This window comes from Apis cerana, linkage group LG5 (assembly GCF_029169275.1).
Source record: "Apis cerana isolate GH-2021 linkage group LG5, AcerK_1.0, whole genome shotgun sequence".
Lineage (NCBI taxonomy): Eukaryota > Metazoa > Arthropoda > Insecta > Hymenoptera > Apidae > Apis > Apis cerana.
In genome coordinates this window covers 11,917,302-11,935,000 of record NC_083856.1, presented here as the reverse complement: position 1 = coordinate 11,935,000, position 17,699 = coordinate 11,917,302, and the positions used below count along the sequence as shown (strand labels likewise).

The 17,699-nt window shown below is 36.4% G+C and overlaps 1 protein-coding gene and 1 long non-coding RNA gene across 9 annotated transcripts in view; one reads left to right on the top strand and one right to left on the bottom strand.

Annotated features, from left to right (window-relative positions):
• LOC133666127 (uncharacterized) overlaps positions 1–15,323 on the top strand; it is a 31,292-nt gene extending 15,969 nt beyond the window's left edge. For both annotated transcript variants that reach the window (XR_009829816.1, XR_009829815.1), the window contains one exon: positions 9,823–15,323. This is a non-coding gene — a long non-coding RNA (uncharacterized LOC133666127). The remainder of the gene's footprint in view (positions 1–9,822) is intronic.
• The window catches only part of LOC108003281 (prolyl 4-hydroxylase subunit alpha-1), a 301,958-nt gene that overhangs the window by 205,352 nt on the left and 78,907 nt on the right, over positions 1–17,699 (bottom strand). The window contains exon 2 of one of the 7 annotated variants that reach the window (XM_062075346.1): positions 15,708–15,993. The exons of 5 other annotated variants lie outside the window; for them this stretch is intronic. In XM_062075346.1, coding sequence (XP_061931330.1) covers positions 15,708–15,993 — 286 coding nt within the window. Of the gene's footprint in view, positions 1–15,707; positions 15,994–17,699 lie in introns of those variants that run through there. One more of the 7 variants, XM_062075361.1, reaches the window with a different exon arrangement.

Here is a 17,699-nt window from a genome sequence, read left to right as displayed (position 1 = left end):
CTATTTCGTTTTTTCTTCTTTATCTTCTTGTAATATAGACAAATAAAAGGCATTGAAGCGAGGATGATGATCAAAGTTATTAAGTGTTAAAAAATAGCTACTGAATTCTTTCTTTTTGTTTGATCACACTTTGTTAACGATTTAACTTGTATATCGTAATGAAGAGAAAATAAAAACTTGACAAATTTCTTGTAAGAAAAGCCAAAACAGTTCACACCATCCCCTTTATCCACCATCCCCTTTATCCAGCATCCCTATCCCGACCGTAAACCAGAGGCACTTAACCCCGTGGAGCAAGTTCATTTTACAACCGGATCGTAAACCATTGCCTCGACGACGAGCCCTAAAAAGGTCTTCGAGTTCCCATTCAATCCTTTCCTCTTCAACATCACACGAGCACGAAACTCTAAACGAGTTTGCTTCTTCCAAACGAAACCAACTTGGGCTGTCAAATTCGAAAAACTTGCTCTCGAATTTCAATTCCAATTGGATTAATGCTGCCATTAATTAATTGTATCAAATTAATTATAAGGGTGGTGGGTCGAGAAAAAGCAGCGAAGAAATTGAAGGGGCGAGCAAGGATTGGTCCCTTCCCTTGGAGAATATATTTTTTTTGTTATTTCAAACACAGCACAACAAGATTGAATTTTTCGTGGATTTACATCGTTTCGATTTCGATTCGTTTGTTTTCGTCGTTTTTCATCGTGGCGATTAATATTCATCCCGAACGATTAATTCGCCTCGCCTGTAAAATCCGTTTATTTGTTTGGCAATATTTATTCGCATTATTGATCGATTCGAACGTATTGGAACAAATACAATCGAACAATCGTAGAAATACGAATTTTTCGATCGAGAAAATCCTGTACAAGATCATATATATATATATATATATATATACATAAAGCGTTACGTGATAATGATCGTAAAATCGTGAAACGACAAAAGTCGGATTGAAAAGCGACGGGGGGAAGCGAGGAGAACGAGCACGCTAATTGCCCGCTGTTAATTCCCCGACTGTTATGGAGTTTTAATATCGGCTGTACGGAAATTCGTAATCGGTCAGCAGCTCGCGCTACAAATTGACGCTTGCTGATTAATTAAAGCGTTAATTAGGACGTTCCTCCACGGCCTATCCGAGTGCTCTACGAAGGGATCCATTGGAGGGATCCATGGGACGAGACAAGTGGCGCCAACTGTGCTCCAATCCCCGTTAATTGGCGCGCGGAAGGCGTCCAACGTGAAACGTGGTTAAAGCGATCCTGCAACGATTACAGCGAGACAATCGATACTCGATCGCTATAAACTTCGAAACTTTCCAAACTGTATATCATTTTTGTCGAGAAGGAAAAACGTTTAATTATATTCGAACGGTGTTTTTCGTAAGCGATTTCAATCGATCGATTTATCTATCGAGAAAAAAATATTAATGAAAAGTCAATCTATAAAAGATAAACTCTTTTCCCTTTCGATTCTTTTTTTTTTTTTCCATCGCCCACACGCTGAAACCAATTTGCATTTTTTGACCGGTTAATCCCCACCCCCCCTCAAAAACCGTTCAATTTCGACACGGTGCACGGCGAAACATTCGAAATATTTTCGAACCGACCGCGTCCCTCCGATTATCACGCGCGTTAAACCATTTAATCGAGCTTTTATTTCGACGGCATCGAGTGTTCGGCCGGATACGGTGTTGCCATTTCGATCGCGGAATTTCGATCGGGAATCGGTCGATAAACGGGAATCGGAGGGACGATACTCCGAGAAACGAGATCCAGTCACGGATAATTAACTGTTCGCCTGGATAGGAATTTCACTCGTGTGCCGAACATATCCCTTTCGATTAAGTGCAAGGTCCTTTATTAACTTCCCCCTTCCTTCTTGCCAAGAAATATATATATATATATGTATATATATCTCGTTGCGCAATGTCGATTACGGGCTCGGATATCTCGTGTGTATTCAACACTCAGTTTGTTTTACTCTCTGTTTCAATGTTGTAATCAATGTATAAACAAACTTCACCTTCGTTCACCTTGTTTCAATGAACTGCACCAATGTTTTTAATGTTACTATATTCTTTTTCTTGAAGCATTGTCCAAACAAAAGCTAGATGTCGCCTAAATTAAATGTTCAGTTTCACAAGTTTCACGTAAGGAGGAGACACGTGCGTCGCAATAAACGAATGAACGAAGTGTGTGATCGGCGTTGAACGTGTTAACGACTCTCGGTACTCGAATCGGATAAAAGTCGGATCTCGTTGATGGCTCGGACAGGACTGGATTTTATTGTCAAGCTCGGGATATTTCGATGGTGTAAGGGTAATTTAAGGGTGGACTTTAAGAGTTCCGTGACGGTTTCCAGATCTTCGGATTCGAACGGGAAATTGTGGCGGCAGCAATGGCCGCTTGCGAAGATTTTGACAGCCACGTGATTCGAATAAATAAAAGGACAAAATTATTTTTCTCCTGTTAAAATGTGAAAATATGAAAATGCATAATAATCGATGTGTAAAAAGTATTTAAGCATAGAAAAGTTGTAGCAATTAATTTGGAAAACGCTTCGAATTCGACAAATAAACTGGACTTTGAGAATTGGAAATGGAAAAATGGACCTGATTTAATAAAATAAAAAATTGTGAGAAAACATATTGCTTACCGACTCGAGTATTGAAAGGAATAAGAAAATTTCAAAGAGAATATTTACAAAAATTTACAAGAAAAATAAACTTATAACGATTCAAATTAAAATAAATGTTCTGGCATATTATATCCGTTATAATATAAAATTGAGATTGAAATACTAGATTAAATCCGCTAAATGATATATGTCGTTAATACAAAGTTTTGCAAATCAAATATTTTTACTTTTTTTTCCGTACATTCAATTCTCATTGCGTGGAACATATAAAAAATCATTACGTCGTGTGAATTTCCAATATAAGAAGTAATTACTCAATTTTAATTTACGAAAAAAGAATTTATCGATAATTTATAACGATTATAAATTAAAAATATAAATTCAAACGCTTCTCGATAAATCTACCGAATATTTCTCAATTTTATTGAAATGTGACCGATTAATTCTGTATATTCGTAAATATTTGTAATTTAATCCGTAAATATTTAAAAATGTTTGATTCCTCTTACTTTTGCATCTTCGAATAACGATCGAAGGGGGCCAGCGACGGTATTCTAACTCACATCAGATTTGGAATAAAATAGAAACACGATAGATCGAAAATTCGGCATCCGAGTTATAATTCGTTTACTCGAACCTGATACGATATACATAACATGTGCTGCGCGCACAGGTTCAGTCGCGTGACACTCGTGCGACATTCAAAATCGATATTCAAAGGCAACGAAAGAAGAAGAAAAATATCGAATCCCCTCCCTTCACCAAAAAGTCAATTTCGAATCACGATCTGATTAACCCTATAAACGAACCTAGACCTATCACCGTTCATCGCCTAATAAAGCGACAACGAGCGATTCGAGACGTTCCCGGGCGTGCAAATAATTCGACAATCGAGCGACAAACTCGTTGCTGCAATCAAGACACGCGTACAATCAAGGGCGGTGTTGCGAATCGGCGCGAAACAGGATTTGCGGCACAAACGCCCCAGCCACGCTGCCCCAATTAGAGTGCCAATTAATTAGCAATCGGCAAGTCCTCGCAGAGAGGAGCATAGTGGAGGGGGGGAGAGAGGTGAACCGTGTCGATGCGACGCGGTCGTCGAAATCTCGTTAGAAGAACAATCGGCCGCCTACCGAGCCACCACCGTTTTCTTCCAGTTACTTGTAATCAGAGTCTATTTGCTATACCCGTTAATTTGCCTCAACGTTGTGTCACGCCTTCCCCCTCCGAACGACGAATCGATCGTTCCAACTCGTGTTTGTATACAACAGCGGTCGAAAGTATTTCGAATCGATCGAATCCACGAAATTCAATTGTCCAAAAGATGTTGAAAGATAAGGAGAAGGAGAAGCTCGAAAAGCTTTTCGAAAAATAAAAAGATAAAAAAAAATTATATTATATTTGTTCGACGAAGGATCGAGTTTCGAAGTAACGTGAAATGTATATCTGTTTTCTAGGATCTAATCCTGAAAAGATAGAAGTGTAAAGTTAAAAGTAAATGCGAATAATTTATTTTGGAATGATCGAGACAAAAGTCCTTAAACTGGATTATTTCAAAAAAATGCGAATTGTTTTAGAATGGATTAGGGGGGGGTAGAGATAGATAGATAGATAGATAGATAGATAGATAGATAGATAGATAGATAGATAGATAGATAGATAGATAGATAGATAGATAGATAGATAGATAGATAGATAGATAGATAGATAGATAGATAGATAGATAGATAGATAGATAGATAGATAGATAGATAGATAGATAGATAGATAGATAGATAGATAGATAGATAGATAGATAGATAGATAGATAGATAGATAGATAGATAGATAGATAGATAGATAGATAGATAGATAGATAGATAGATAGATAGATAGATAGATAGATAGATAGATAGATAGATAGATAGATAGATAGATAGATAGATAGATAGATAGATAGATAGATAGATAGATAGATAGATAGATAGATAGATAGATAGATAGATAGATAGATAGATAGATAGATAGATAGATAGATAGATAGATAGATAGATAGATAGATAGATAGATAGATAGATAGATAGATAGATAGATAGATAGATAGATAGATAGATAGATAGATAGATAGATAGATAGATAGATAGATAGATAGATAGATAGATAGATAGATAGATAGATAGATAGATAGATAGATAGATAGATAGATAGATAGATAGATAGATAGATAGATAGATAGATAGATAGATAGATAGATAGATAGATAGATAGATAGATAGATAGATAGATAGATAGATAGATAGATAGATAGATAGATAGATAGATAGATAGATAGATAGATAGATAGATAGATAGATAGATAGATAGATAGATAGATAGATAGATAGATAGATAGATAGATAGATAGATAGATAGATAGATAGATAGATAGATAGATAGATAGATAGATAGATAGATAGATAGATAGATAGATAGATAGATAGATAGATAGATAGATAGATAGATAGATAGATAGATAGATAGATAGATAGATAGATAGATAGATAGATAGATAGATAGATAGATAGATAGATAGATAGATAGATAGATAGATAGATAGATAGATAGATAGATAGATAGATAGATAGATAGATAGATAGATAGATAGATAGATAGATAGATAGATAGATAGATAGATAGATAGATAGATAGATAGAGAGAGAGAGAGAGAGAGAGAGAGAGAGAGAGAGAGAGAGAGAGAGAGAGAGAGAGAGAGAGAGAGAGAGAGAGAGAGAGAGAGAGAGAGAGAGAGAGTCAGTAAAAGGCGATTAACATTTTGACACGTGGATACCTATCGCGGTTTATTTATCACATTAGGTGGGTAGCCCCTGGGTTGAACCGATCCAAACGAAACGAATCAAACAGCGCGACAAAGGGTGCGGTAGGAATGCGATGGAACAATCTGTGCAAGCGCGCGAACAATCAATTTTCAATAAACCGACAGGTAAATGTATTTACAAACGTTTATGCGTATAAATCGTGGCTGGGGATAAATTACATTTGACGCACGGAATCGAAATGATTTAAACCGAGCGAGAATTCGAGAGGTTTTCTATTTTCCTTCCTTTCCTTTTCTTTTTTTTTTAAACATCTAAATATAGATTCGTAATTATTTATTTCGACGACATAAGAATTCTCCAGTTCTCCTGGAAATACGAAAATCAACGCGAAGGATATTCGGAACGAACGGAGTGGGGACGATCTATCGATCGATAGACGGGATAGATCCGTCCGTTTGTAATTAAGGCAAAATGGAAATTTGAAACGGACGGACAGGCAGCCAGCCGGGTGCAAGAAACGTTTCTGACAATTTAATTGGCGGGTGTCGATCGATGGATCCACGGTACGTTCGCTATTCGAGAGATTCGTGGAGTAAATTCGTGCCTCGCGAAAATAATATTCCCCTTCTTTAGTCTTTTTTCCTCTATTTTATTTAATCTGAAATACTTTATACCGGCTATTGAAATGCGCACCGACTTTGTTCGACTTTGTTATAAATATCCAACGCGGTTTCAAATGCATCAAAACTCCCTTTATTTTTTGAATTTCCCGCCCAGCGATTTATATATACGTATACGAACAATTCGAATCGATGTTTCTCATTCTCGCAAATTTGAATCTAAAGATGCGTTATCTTGACTTACTGCGAAAATCGAAATCGATCAATAATTATTAAAAAAAGACTCGTGGATAATTATATTCTTACGAACGTAATGATGTGGAAAATTTTATAAAATCAAAATTACAAATGAAGTTACTTCGTTATATAATTATCGTTCGAAATGTAATAATAATTGCGAATATTGTCAAAGAATTATGCGAAAGGATAAATGTTCGTAAGCAATTTTAATAAGTAATTAATTCGAAGCAATTTTATTTTTACAAATTACGTTAATAATAATAAGTAAACTTCTTTATCGATGAACCGGATAATTTTTTCCAAGGAATCGAATAAAAAAAAAAAAGAAATACGAACAATAATCTCTCTTTGTTAATTTTCCAAATAATCAAAATCTATCTCTTCTCGATTCGAACGATTAATTCCCTAACTGAACGACATTCCTAAGTAATTCCTAAGTAAGGTAAAGCAACGAATCCTTCTTTATTGACGAAAAGATCCAATAATATCCACCGCGTGTACAGATCATTTTTCAAAGGATCGAATAAGAGAAAAAAAGAAACAACAATCTCTCTCTTCCCTTTCATTCCAAATAATCAAAATTATCAAATCGATTGATGATTAAAAAAAAAAATATTCACTACACCAACAATAATCATAATCAACCGTGAACGGGACAAATAGACTGCGACCGTTCAACGACAATTCCCCCTCCTCTTTCCACAGCGATAATCGCGTAACTCGACACTCGATACACTCGGTGGAAGGGGAGGCGACGGTTGAATAGAAAAGAGTCGGTCCAATGGAACGAGAACGCGTTGGATACCTCTTTTTTATATTCCCGCGAAAATGAGCAGAAAGTGAAATAAAGAGGAAGCTAGATGGCGGTGCAGGAAATGCTGCACGCTCTAACCATTGTTTATCCACCGCGTTATCCGGTTTATAAACGCAACCCGTGATAATTGTTGTTGTTGTTGAAATGGCCGAATGGTTTTGCGTCCATGCGATTTGTTTGACGCGATATTTCGACATTCGCCGGAATCTCTTCCGTTCCAAATTATCGCGGAAAACGAGCGTGAACCCGTAACCTGTCGTAATTAGTTGTGCGGCTAGTGAGAGAGAGAGAAGGGGGAGAGGGGTGGAAGGTCCATAAATAACGCAATCGCGCGGGAGCAGAAGGTAAATTACGCGGCCTATGCGCTCTCAATGGGACGCCTAATAAATGTTAATTACCAATTACGCGACCCTCCCCCTTTTCAAACGCCCCTTCCTCTCCCTTTACGCCCCTTTCTCCTTCACTCTCTATAGATTCTTACCCGTTATATTCGAATATAATTCGTGTGTCACAAGTCGTTGTTAAATCTGGTTATATTATAAGTTATTTTTTTCTTTGTAAGTTATTTTTTTCTTTTTTTTTTTTTAGAAGATATTTTGAAGGAGAGAAGGGGAATGTAATGTCTACTTCGAATTGATTTGTCAATTTGCTCAAAACACGATAACAATCGAGAGTGAGCGTAGCCGCGAACGAAGATTGATTGCTAACGAATAAATGTTATTCGATTATTTTAATTAATTGAGGTAACTTTATTCGAGACTTTTACATTTATGTTTTACTTTTTTCGACGGGTTAATGGCCAAAACTCTGCTTTAGTAATGAATACATTTTAAATACACATCTTATTTCCATCTCATCATTGCTTGATAAATAAATTCTCGACACATAATGAGGAAAATTTAATAATCGAAGTTACGAATAAAATTACTTCGATAATTTATTATTCAAGATATAATAATAATCAAAAATAATTATAATACCAAACAGTCATATGAAAAAAGCGAATAAATGTTACTCGAGCATTTTAATTAATTGAACTAACTTTATTCGAGATTTTTAAATTTATATTACTTTTTCGACGGATTAATGCCCAAAACTCTGCTTTAGTAAGAAACGAATGCAATATATCCTCATTGCAATATATCTCATCACTGCTTGATAAATAAAAAAAAATCGACAATGTGATAGGCAAAATTTAATACTCAAAGTTACTTCGATTTATCGTTCGAAACATAATAATAACAATAATAATTGGAAACAAATAAATATTATCCAATAAATATTATCCATTTCAATTATTTTTTTGAGAGATTTTTACGTTTATATTTTACTTTTTTGATAGATTGATGTCAAAAACTCTGCTTTATACGCGCAATCGCATTTCTATAATTACATAATACATGTATAATGTGGAGAATTTAATAGTCAAAGTTAGGAGTAAATTTACTTCGATAATTTATCGTTCAAAACATAATAATAATAATTGCACTGTCAAATAGTTACACGAAAATCAAACAAATGTTATACGAGCATTTTAACAGGTAATCAACATCGCTTGAATTTCATTTGAGATTTTTAAATTTGTGTTAAACAATTTTAACAACTTAATGTCCAAAACTTTTTTTTAATAATATTTTTCCATCATCTTATTTCAAAAATTTCGAAACGAACACAATATATCCATCTCATCGCAGCTAGATAAATATTAAATAGTCAAAGTTACTTCAATAATTTCTTATGTTCTTCTTAACTCGAGTCCGGCTTGGCACTCGGAGAGAGGATCGAAGCGAGCATTAAAGCGTGAAAAAAACTCGACGAGCCCAAGGTGACCTGTACCTAAACAGTCGTCACATTCGCCTCGAGATAATGTTGTAAAGCGCTTGTGTCGTTCGATGCTCGACGACCGTTTCGAGAATAGCGACGTGACCGCGATGCAGAGTCGAAATATTCCGTTATAACTGCGGCGATCGACACACTACTTCGAGCGTCCATCGAATCCATGAAAACGCAAATAGGAATAACACGAACGCAAGGATAACGTTTCTTCGAATCTCGATTTTATTCTTTCGCGATGCGACGTGGCTCGAATAAAAATCCAATGTTATTACACCTCCTTTACCCTTCGCTTTAATAACTCTCCATTTTATTCTTCGATTTTCCACGGCATACTACGCCCGATTATACTTCGCTTTTCCACGATATTCGCGCGGAATTATTCTTGTCGAGCGATTCGTTAAATCTTAATCTTTTTTTTTTTTTTAGCAACAACTCATTAATTCATTTATAAAAAGAAATCTAAAAAGAAGGTCTCGATAAAATATCGTGTAAAATAATGGAGAGTATACTTTCTATACTATACTTTCATACTCATTACTTGGATTTTATTTTTTCTTTTATTCAGGGCATCTTTATTTTTATATTATTTAACGACGATAAAACAAATAAAACAATTACAACGGTTTAATTATTATTACGGATAATAATTTCAATTAATAACAACATTAATACGTTTTTCTTTCAACACATAGCGGATTCATTATATTCAAGTCTGTTTTACATAAATTCTATTTTTAATTCTATTATTATAATGATAATAATAATAATTTAAAAACTGTGTAAAAAAACTGACGAAATATGACAAATTAATCTTTATTTAAATATTACGAAGTATTTGAAAGAAAAAAAAACATTTTAAATTATTTTATAATTCTAGCTCGACATTGGAGCCACACTCGACGTACCAGTCCTAAGGATTAAACGACATCCATCCCACCACGTCGATCGTCGTCGTGAGATTGCCTCGGATATAATTCGAATTGTTGCAACGTCTTTCGAAAACGTCGTTGCGTTGCGCGACGCTGGAATTCTGGACAAATATAGATCGAGATTTAGAAGGATATAACGTACACTTCCCGAAGTGGGGAAAGGAATTATAGAAGAATCACGAACTTTTTCTCCCCCTCCCCCATCCTACTCTTCAATTCAATCAAATTATTTCGTGGAAAAATATTCGAAATATTTTTTGACGAAACGATCGAAATATGAAAATAAGCAACCTCGAACCCTAAAAAAATCATCGATCGTGCGAAAAAACGAATTTGGGAAGAAAAAGGAGGAGAAAAAGAAAAAGAAAAAAAACGAGGGCAAAGTTAGAAATGTCCAAGCAATGTACAAACGTAATCGGGCAAGTATCGGGAAAAACTTTCGAAAACTTCCGTTGATTGCCAATGACGAAACCGTGAAAACTCCCTTTACAATCTCTCTCTCTCTCTCTCTCTCTCTCAGCTATTCGCCACTCTCGTCGTCGTGACTTCTCTTTATAGTCGAGGAGGAGGGAGAGAAATCGGAGGATCTCTTTCGAGGGGACAACAATGACGAATCGTATTTTCGCGGGCAAATAAGGAGAGGTCGAGACGAGTATTTGAGGAGAGACTTCTCGACGATCTCCCTCCCTCCTCTGGATTTATTTCTTTCCTAACTTCTTTCCAGAGTATACCGGATTTCGGGCAAGAATTTTACCGCGAATCTTTCTTCAGTCGGAGTATTTGAGATTCTCGATAGAAAAGAATTGTTTCGAGTTTCGACGAGAAAAAAAGTGTTCAAAACGGATAGCAGAGACATTGAATATCTACGATATTATAAGTGAATTGGATAAGCGTGTCACTTTAAAAAGATAATAAAACTGAGGATCAAGATTGGCGGACTTCAAGATGAAGATTTGAAAAAAAAAAGTTATAATATTTTATTTAAATAATTATTTAAATTGAAAAAAAGAAACTCTTTACGTACATATGTATTTTTTAATATGTTTATATTCCGAGTGTTATTATTTTGTTTATAATATAAGCTATGGACATGCCTGTTATGGATATTGATTTTCGTTTTATTAAGGTTTTTTTAAGGATGTTTAAAATTATTTGTTTATCATTACGTATTTATTCGTTTACCAAATTATCAACGTATTACAAATAAACGCGTCGAATAAATTTTTGAATTAAAATTTTTCTACCATTTTTTCCTCTTCTTCGATCAACTTCCTTATTGCTTTCCCGTGGTAATTTTGTTTTTCCACGCGTGTGGAATGTTTTCTAAAGATGCTGGACGGAATTTCTCGAGATTTTTGTGAAACACGTATTATTGCCTTTTTCTTTCTTTTTTCCCATTAAAACAGGATTTTTAAACGTAAAAATAATCGTTATTGCGCATATTGACAATTAAGAAAAGAGAAAATTAATCCTCGTTTTTTACAAATTATTTTGCGCGAGATAAAAGAAACCCCCAAATCGTGTATTTCAACTTTCTTTCTATTCGATAAAATCGTAAATGAAATTCTATTTATTCTCGTGGAGAGATGCTTACGTAAAAAAAGAAAAAGAAAAAAAAAATGTACGTACCTATTGTTGAACAACAAATTCATCGGTCCATAAACGCGGTCAACGATTAAAGTAACATTGTTTCATCGAGCATCCCAACGTATACGTTCGAATCGATTAAAAATATGCCGTATATGCTTTACACTATACTCGTTTCCAACTCTGTATCGTCCATGTTTAATTACACGCTTGGCGTTAAAAAAACTTCAAAGATCATTCGACGAAGGACATATAACGTCGTTCCGTCCTCTTGTAAAATTGTACACCACTAGAAAAAACTCTTTCACCTATCGACGGATCCTTTAATTTTAAAAAATTCGTTTCTATCCACGAAACGAAAACGAGAGAAATAAAAATAAAAATAAAAATCTCATTGGAAGAAGCATATACGGTTCCAAGTACTTCCGTCAGACGGCTTCCGTCACATTTCGCGCACGTGTGTTCACGATCCCAGTTATGGTTAACGTTTCGATCAAGAATCCACTTTGAACTTAATTGATCGTGAATCGAGTCAGCGATTCCCTTTGCCCAATGTCGCAATGCGATCGAAAAATTCTTTCGCTACGAGTCGATCCGTTCTTCTTAAAATTCGAAGGAAATTCTTTCGAGATTCAAATATACTTTTTCGATTATTCCTCCTCTAATCTAATCAAAAATATTCCATATTCACTTGCGTAGAACGATTGAAATTATATCAGTTCGTCATACAAAAAGATCGAAAATATTAATCTAAATATCTTTCTCGTAATCGAAAAACGATGCATTCGAGATCGCAAGAATCAGAAAATCCAAAAGTTTGTTTCATTGATCGCCAAATCTGAGACGATATAATCTTGGTGTCAATCTTAATTATTAATTACCTCAAATTGGTCATATTTCATAAACTCCTTCCAACTTGAAATCCATCTAAATCCCTCCCCATAATCATGATTCCAACGAAAGAGAGAGAGAGAGAGAGAGAGAGAGAGAGAGAGAGAGAGAGAGAGAGAGAGAGAGAGAGAGAGAGAGAGAGAGAGAGAGAGAGAGAGAGAGAGAGAGAGAGAGAGAGAGAGAGAGAGAGAGAGGGTGAAGCAAATACTAAAATCTCCTATGACTCGAGCCACAGAAATTGAGGCTTTCCTGTTATTCGTCGCATTATCTGCCCCAACTGGGAGCACGTTTAACTCGGCTAATGATTAATTAACGCACGTGTGCACCACATGGAGGCATTCCTTTTTAGGAAAGTCAAGGTAGCCTTGGTTTGGTGATGGGTTTGGGTCCTCGAGAGAACGGTTCAACGATTTCGCGATTTCTATTTTTTAGTGGGAAGGATTGCAAACGAATGATTTCGAAAATGGGTGGAAATTTTCGTTGGAGAAGAAATCGGGGGATACGCTCGATCGATGGAGAAGACGAAGCGTTCTTTCCTTCCTTCTGCTCGACCAGTTGGGGATATTTTTCAGCTTCCGATATAGCTTGCTCTATTTTCTTCTTCTGCTTACTTTATATCGGATCGGTGGAATAGGAGAAAGTTGGGAACAGCGATAAATCGTAGGTCCGAGGGATTTTTACGAAGCCGATAAGTCGAGTCGAGATTGGACAGAGAGAGAAAGAGAGAGAGAGAGATCGTCGGATCGGTTTCGTCATGCGCAAGCTGTTTCTATTTATTTAAAAATAGAAAAATGATATATTATAATTTATCTTGAATTTCTGAATCTTTAATTTTTGAGAACGAATTGATAGGATAGGATCGATTGGAAGGATAACATCTTTAATTTAAAAGTGGAAAAATTATATACTCTGAATTATTTTAAATTTCTAAATTTCCAAGATTAAGATATTTTTGAGAACGAAAGGATCGACGGATAGAATCATCAAGACGAAATGAAAGATTGTCGGATCGTTTTTATCATGGGCAAGCATTTTTTATTTCGAAGAAAAATTATATATTCTAAATGAATTGTTTTAAATTTCTAAATCTGTCATTTAGATATTTTTCAGAACGAAAGGATCAATGGATAGGATAATCGAAAAAATAAATCGCCATTTTTTATTCTCATGCCGTTTAATAGTAATAATATCTTGGTCTTGGTATTCACGGATAAAAATACTTACAAATCAAGTTCGGTTAACTTACACATCGAGTGAACGAGAGATCGCCGTTCGTCGTCGATAAGGAAGACCGTTGGAAAAAGTAACGACGAGCGGCGTGTAACAGCAAGCGTTCGCGATCCGCGCACATTTACGAAAATATGACCGTCTCTATTTTTGAAGAAACGGCAACGTTTCTTAAACGTGGTTAAACGTGGCAACGGAGCCCGATTCGTTCGTTCTTACAATCTTAACTAGGACGAAAACAAAAACTGGTGAATATGTTGCGGTGATGGTGACCTCGAAGGACAAAACAAGAGAGAAACTAGGGCTAAGGGGAGGAAGGGTGGACGTGTATCGATGCACAGAAATTAGATCCGTCAAATTTTCATCGCGGTTTATTAAACATTATCGACAGAACGATCTATAACAGACACGGAAGAAACGGATAAAAAGGATAACTCCCGGAGCGACGTGTTCGCCGATTCCATCCACGCGGAAACGTCAATTTTCGTCAAATCGAATATTCAAAAGAGTCTTTGCGCAAATGTTTGCACGCTTGTTTGATAACTTGTCCAACGAAAATGAAACTTCGCTTTTCGTCCGAAACATGGATGAAAATTCAATCGCGAATTAAATCGTTCATTGAAGGATTCGAACGAACGATATAATCTTCTCTCCCCCCCCTCCCCTCTTCCGTCCCTTTTTTTCTCGTTCGTTCGTAAAATTTGTCGAGAATAAATACAGGTATATCACAGGTGTCGTAGACGGACCCATATTTTTTTCTCGTGGTTTAAAAATTTGTCAAAAGACGGGTAAATATTTACGAGAAAATCTCGATGATTCTTTTTAACGCGTGATAAATGCGTAATCGCACTAATCGTCATTAATTGTTTCATTAAACTCAAACGTAAATACAAATCGTGAAATCGAATAAATCCTTCCTTTCGATTAGTTCCGATATTGTTTTCGAACCAAAATTCGAACAAAAAAATTTTAATCCAATAACTTTTCGAAAAATCTTCGCCACCGCTACTCGTGCAAAAAAAATCATCTGAATATATATATGTAGATATAATTCGGCTACAAAAAAACGCCACAACATTTATATTTTATATAGTTTCGAGGGATATTTTTTTTTAAAATTTTCCAAAAATTTGTTGGGGGAAAAAAAACATACAAACCGGCAATATTTTCTCTCGCGTAACAGAAGACGGACAGGCTCTCGAGGAATTCGAGAACGCGCCCCGATAAGCTCGAAAACGTTCCAACGATAAAATACATATATTACACCGTATGTACACCGTATCGCGGTTTCGAGAGGGAAAAGGCAGACTATCGCGGCTTTTTTTCTTTTTTTTCTTTTTTATTCTCGCGGCGAACAGGGGGCGGCGACGTGCCGATCGAACCGACCGTTTTTTTCTCTCCTCCTCACCCCCCCGCCCCTCCGGATTTTTGCGACGCTCGAGAATTCGAGACATCCCCCACCCCTCCGCATGAAAATATTCTCGTTCACGGATTCTCGACCGATTGATCATTTTTCCAAATCCGCAGGATTTTCAAAATCCCTTACAGTTTTTTCGTTTGTTTGTTTCGCGCAGGGACAAAAAAAAAAAATTCTCGATACGGATCAAATCCGTATCCAGAATCTCTTTCGACGTCCCACACGTTCGTTTCATCTTGAAAACCATTTTATACATCCTTTCGCTCTCGTTTTCGATCGAACGAAAAGAAACGTCAATGATATATATATATATATATAAAAAGAAAACAGTGGAAATTCTTTTCTGAAAAGAACTCAACTCACAAGCATTGTCGTTTCGATGATACATGAACACAGGAAAGGAGCAAATTCTTTAAACAGAGTCCTTTCGTTCCTAAAATTCATTCGTCCATGTTGTGTTCGCGCAACGTGTAAAAACGCTATTCCCCTTGTCCCCCAAATCCAAGATAAATTGGGAGCCAATAGAAAACGTTTCCTCCTTCTCTTCTCTCCGCCGCCAGTATCCCCTCTCCTCCCCTATATGTATCTCTCGACTCGAGTCCACGACTAAACGCACGTGGATTCAGGAGAAAGACGAGACGACTCGCCAACGCCCCCCTCCTTCCCCCCGTTGATGATGATCGATCGCTACGAGCTTCGAGCATTCCCCACCTCCTCCTCCTCTTCCTGCTCCTGTTCCTCCTCGTCCTCGTTCCGTGGAAGCATGGTAGCGAGCTCGTACTGAAGGCTCCTCGGTATATCGAGCTGGAACGCTTGTCGATCGTGAGTGAGGCGTCGCTTGATGGCCCTGAGAGACAGCTCGCGAAGAGTGTAGACGGGCAGCGTGATGTACACGCTGGTCCTCTCGTGCCTTTGGGGCAACTCGCTTCGCTGAAGGTCGCGATACCTGGCGAACCAAGGCTCCGGGAAGAACACGTCCCTTTGGTTCACCGTGTACCTGGAAAAACCGGCGTCCAACCCTCTTTTCGTTCTCTATTCCATTCGATTCGATTCGATTCGATCGGACAAACGAGTCGGAGAGGGGAGGATTTTGATTCGCGAATCGCGTGAAAATATCGGTTGTGTGTGTGTCGTGTTAAGTTTTATTTATAGTAGATGTTAGCTCGAGTTTTCGAAAATCGGTAGAAATAAGGATAAGAATAAACCCTTTGCCCTCGAGACGTGCGTATCTTTACGTTACAGAGAGTTTGTAAACTAAATAATAATTGATCTTTTCAATTTTATTTGTATAATAAATAATAATTAAAAAAAGCCTACGTAATAAATAGATGTATGAGAAATATATATAATAATATTTAAGAATACTTTGTAAACGTGGATTAAAAAGTGCATATACGCATGGTATACTTTTTTCTAGAGCGCTCGAAAGCGAACAGAGTGCCGTGCGCAATGCATTAACGTCAATACAACGTGCTCTCATTCACCGTTCAATTATTTCTTTTTTCTCGTCTTTTTACACCTCGTCTCTGTCTTCACGCTTTCCTTCCCTCTATCGCTCGAACACCAATCATCGCCACGTTCTATGCTTACGAAACTGAAAAACAGAACCGAAAATAATATTTTTATCCCCGTTTATAAACTGAGACCAATGGCAAAGATTGTTCGAGTTGGCAGAGAGCCACTTCTCGAGTACAAAGGGTCAAACACTTTGATATTTAAGCGAGCAGGATTGGGAGAGAAGGAGAGAGAATGTAAACCGATATTTTTACGTACCAACGATTCTCCGCGAATACGTTAAACCTTTGCGCTCCAGGCCTTTCTCATTCGGCCGAACCAACAACTTCACGTGACTTTCCCCCACCCATTCGCTCTTAAAATGATTTCACGCGCGAACCAACGTATGAAACTTTTGTATTATAATATTTTGTGTATGTTTACGCGTAATGAAAAAAAATTTATCGAATTTTAAAGTCTATTTTCTTATCTTTTATTCATTCTATATTCATTATTATACATCTTTATTTTTCTTCTCTCTATCGTCGATTTCTTAACGAATAGAAATATTTTCGTTATTTAACAACGAAAAACTCATCTCGAACCAATATCCCAATAGTGCTCTCGCATTCATCGTTCATTATTCTTATTTTTCACCTTCTTATACTTTATTTTTCTTCTCTCTATCGTCAATTTCTTAATGAATAGAAATAATTTCGTTACTTAATAACGAAAAACTATCTTGAACTAATATCCGAATAACGTGCTCTCGCATTCACTGTCTATTCTTATATTTCACCTTCTTACACTATATCTCTATTTTCATCGCTATTTTCCTTCCCTCCATCCTCGATTTCTTAACGAATAGGAATAATTTCGTTATTCAATAACGAAAAATCAAGCTTATCCTAGCTCGAATTAATTTCATTACCATGCTTATAAAACTCGAAAACTTTAAAAATAATATTTTTATTTCCACTGCCAAACTCGGGCCAACGCCAAAAAACGTAGATAAGTATATTATATTCTACGCTTCGCGAAATTACATATAAAAAGTTTAGCAATCTATTCTATACTTTACTTCAAGAGTCGAACGTAAATAAATAAATATCGTCGCCGCGTCGAACCGAGCCTAAGAGATTGGAGCGCAAAGGGTTCGAAATTTCTTTTTTCTTCGTCCTCGGACGAAAAAAAGGGAGGGGAACACAA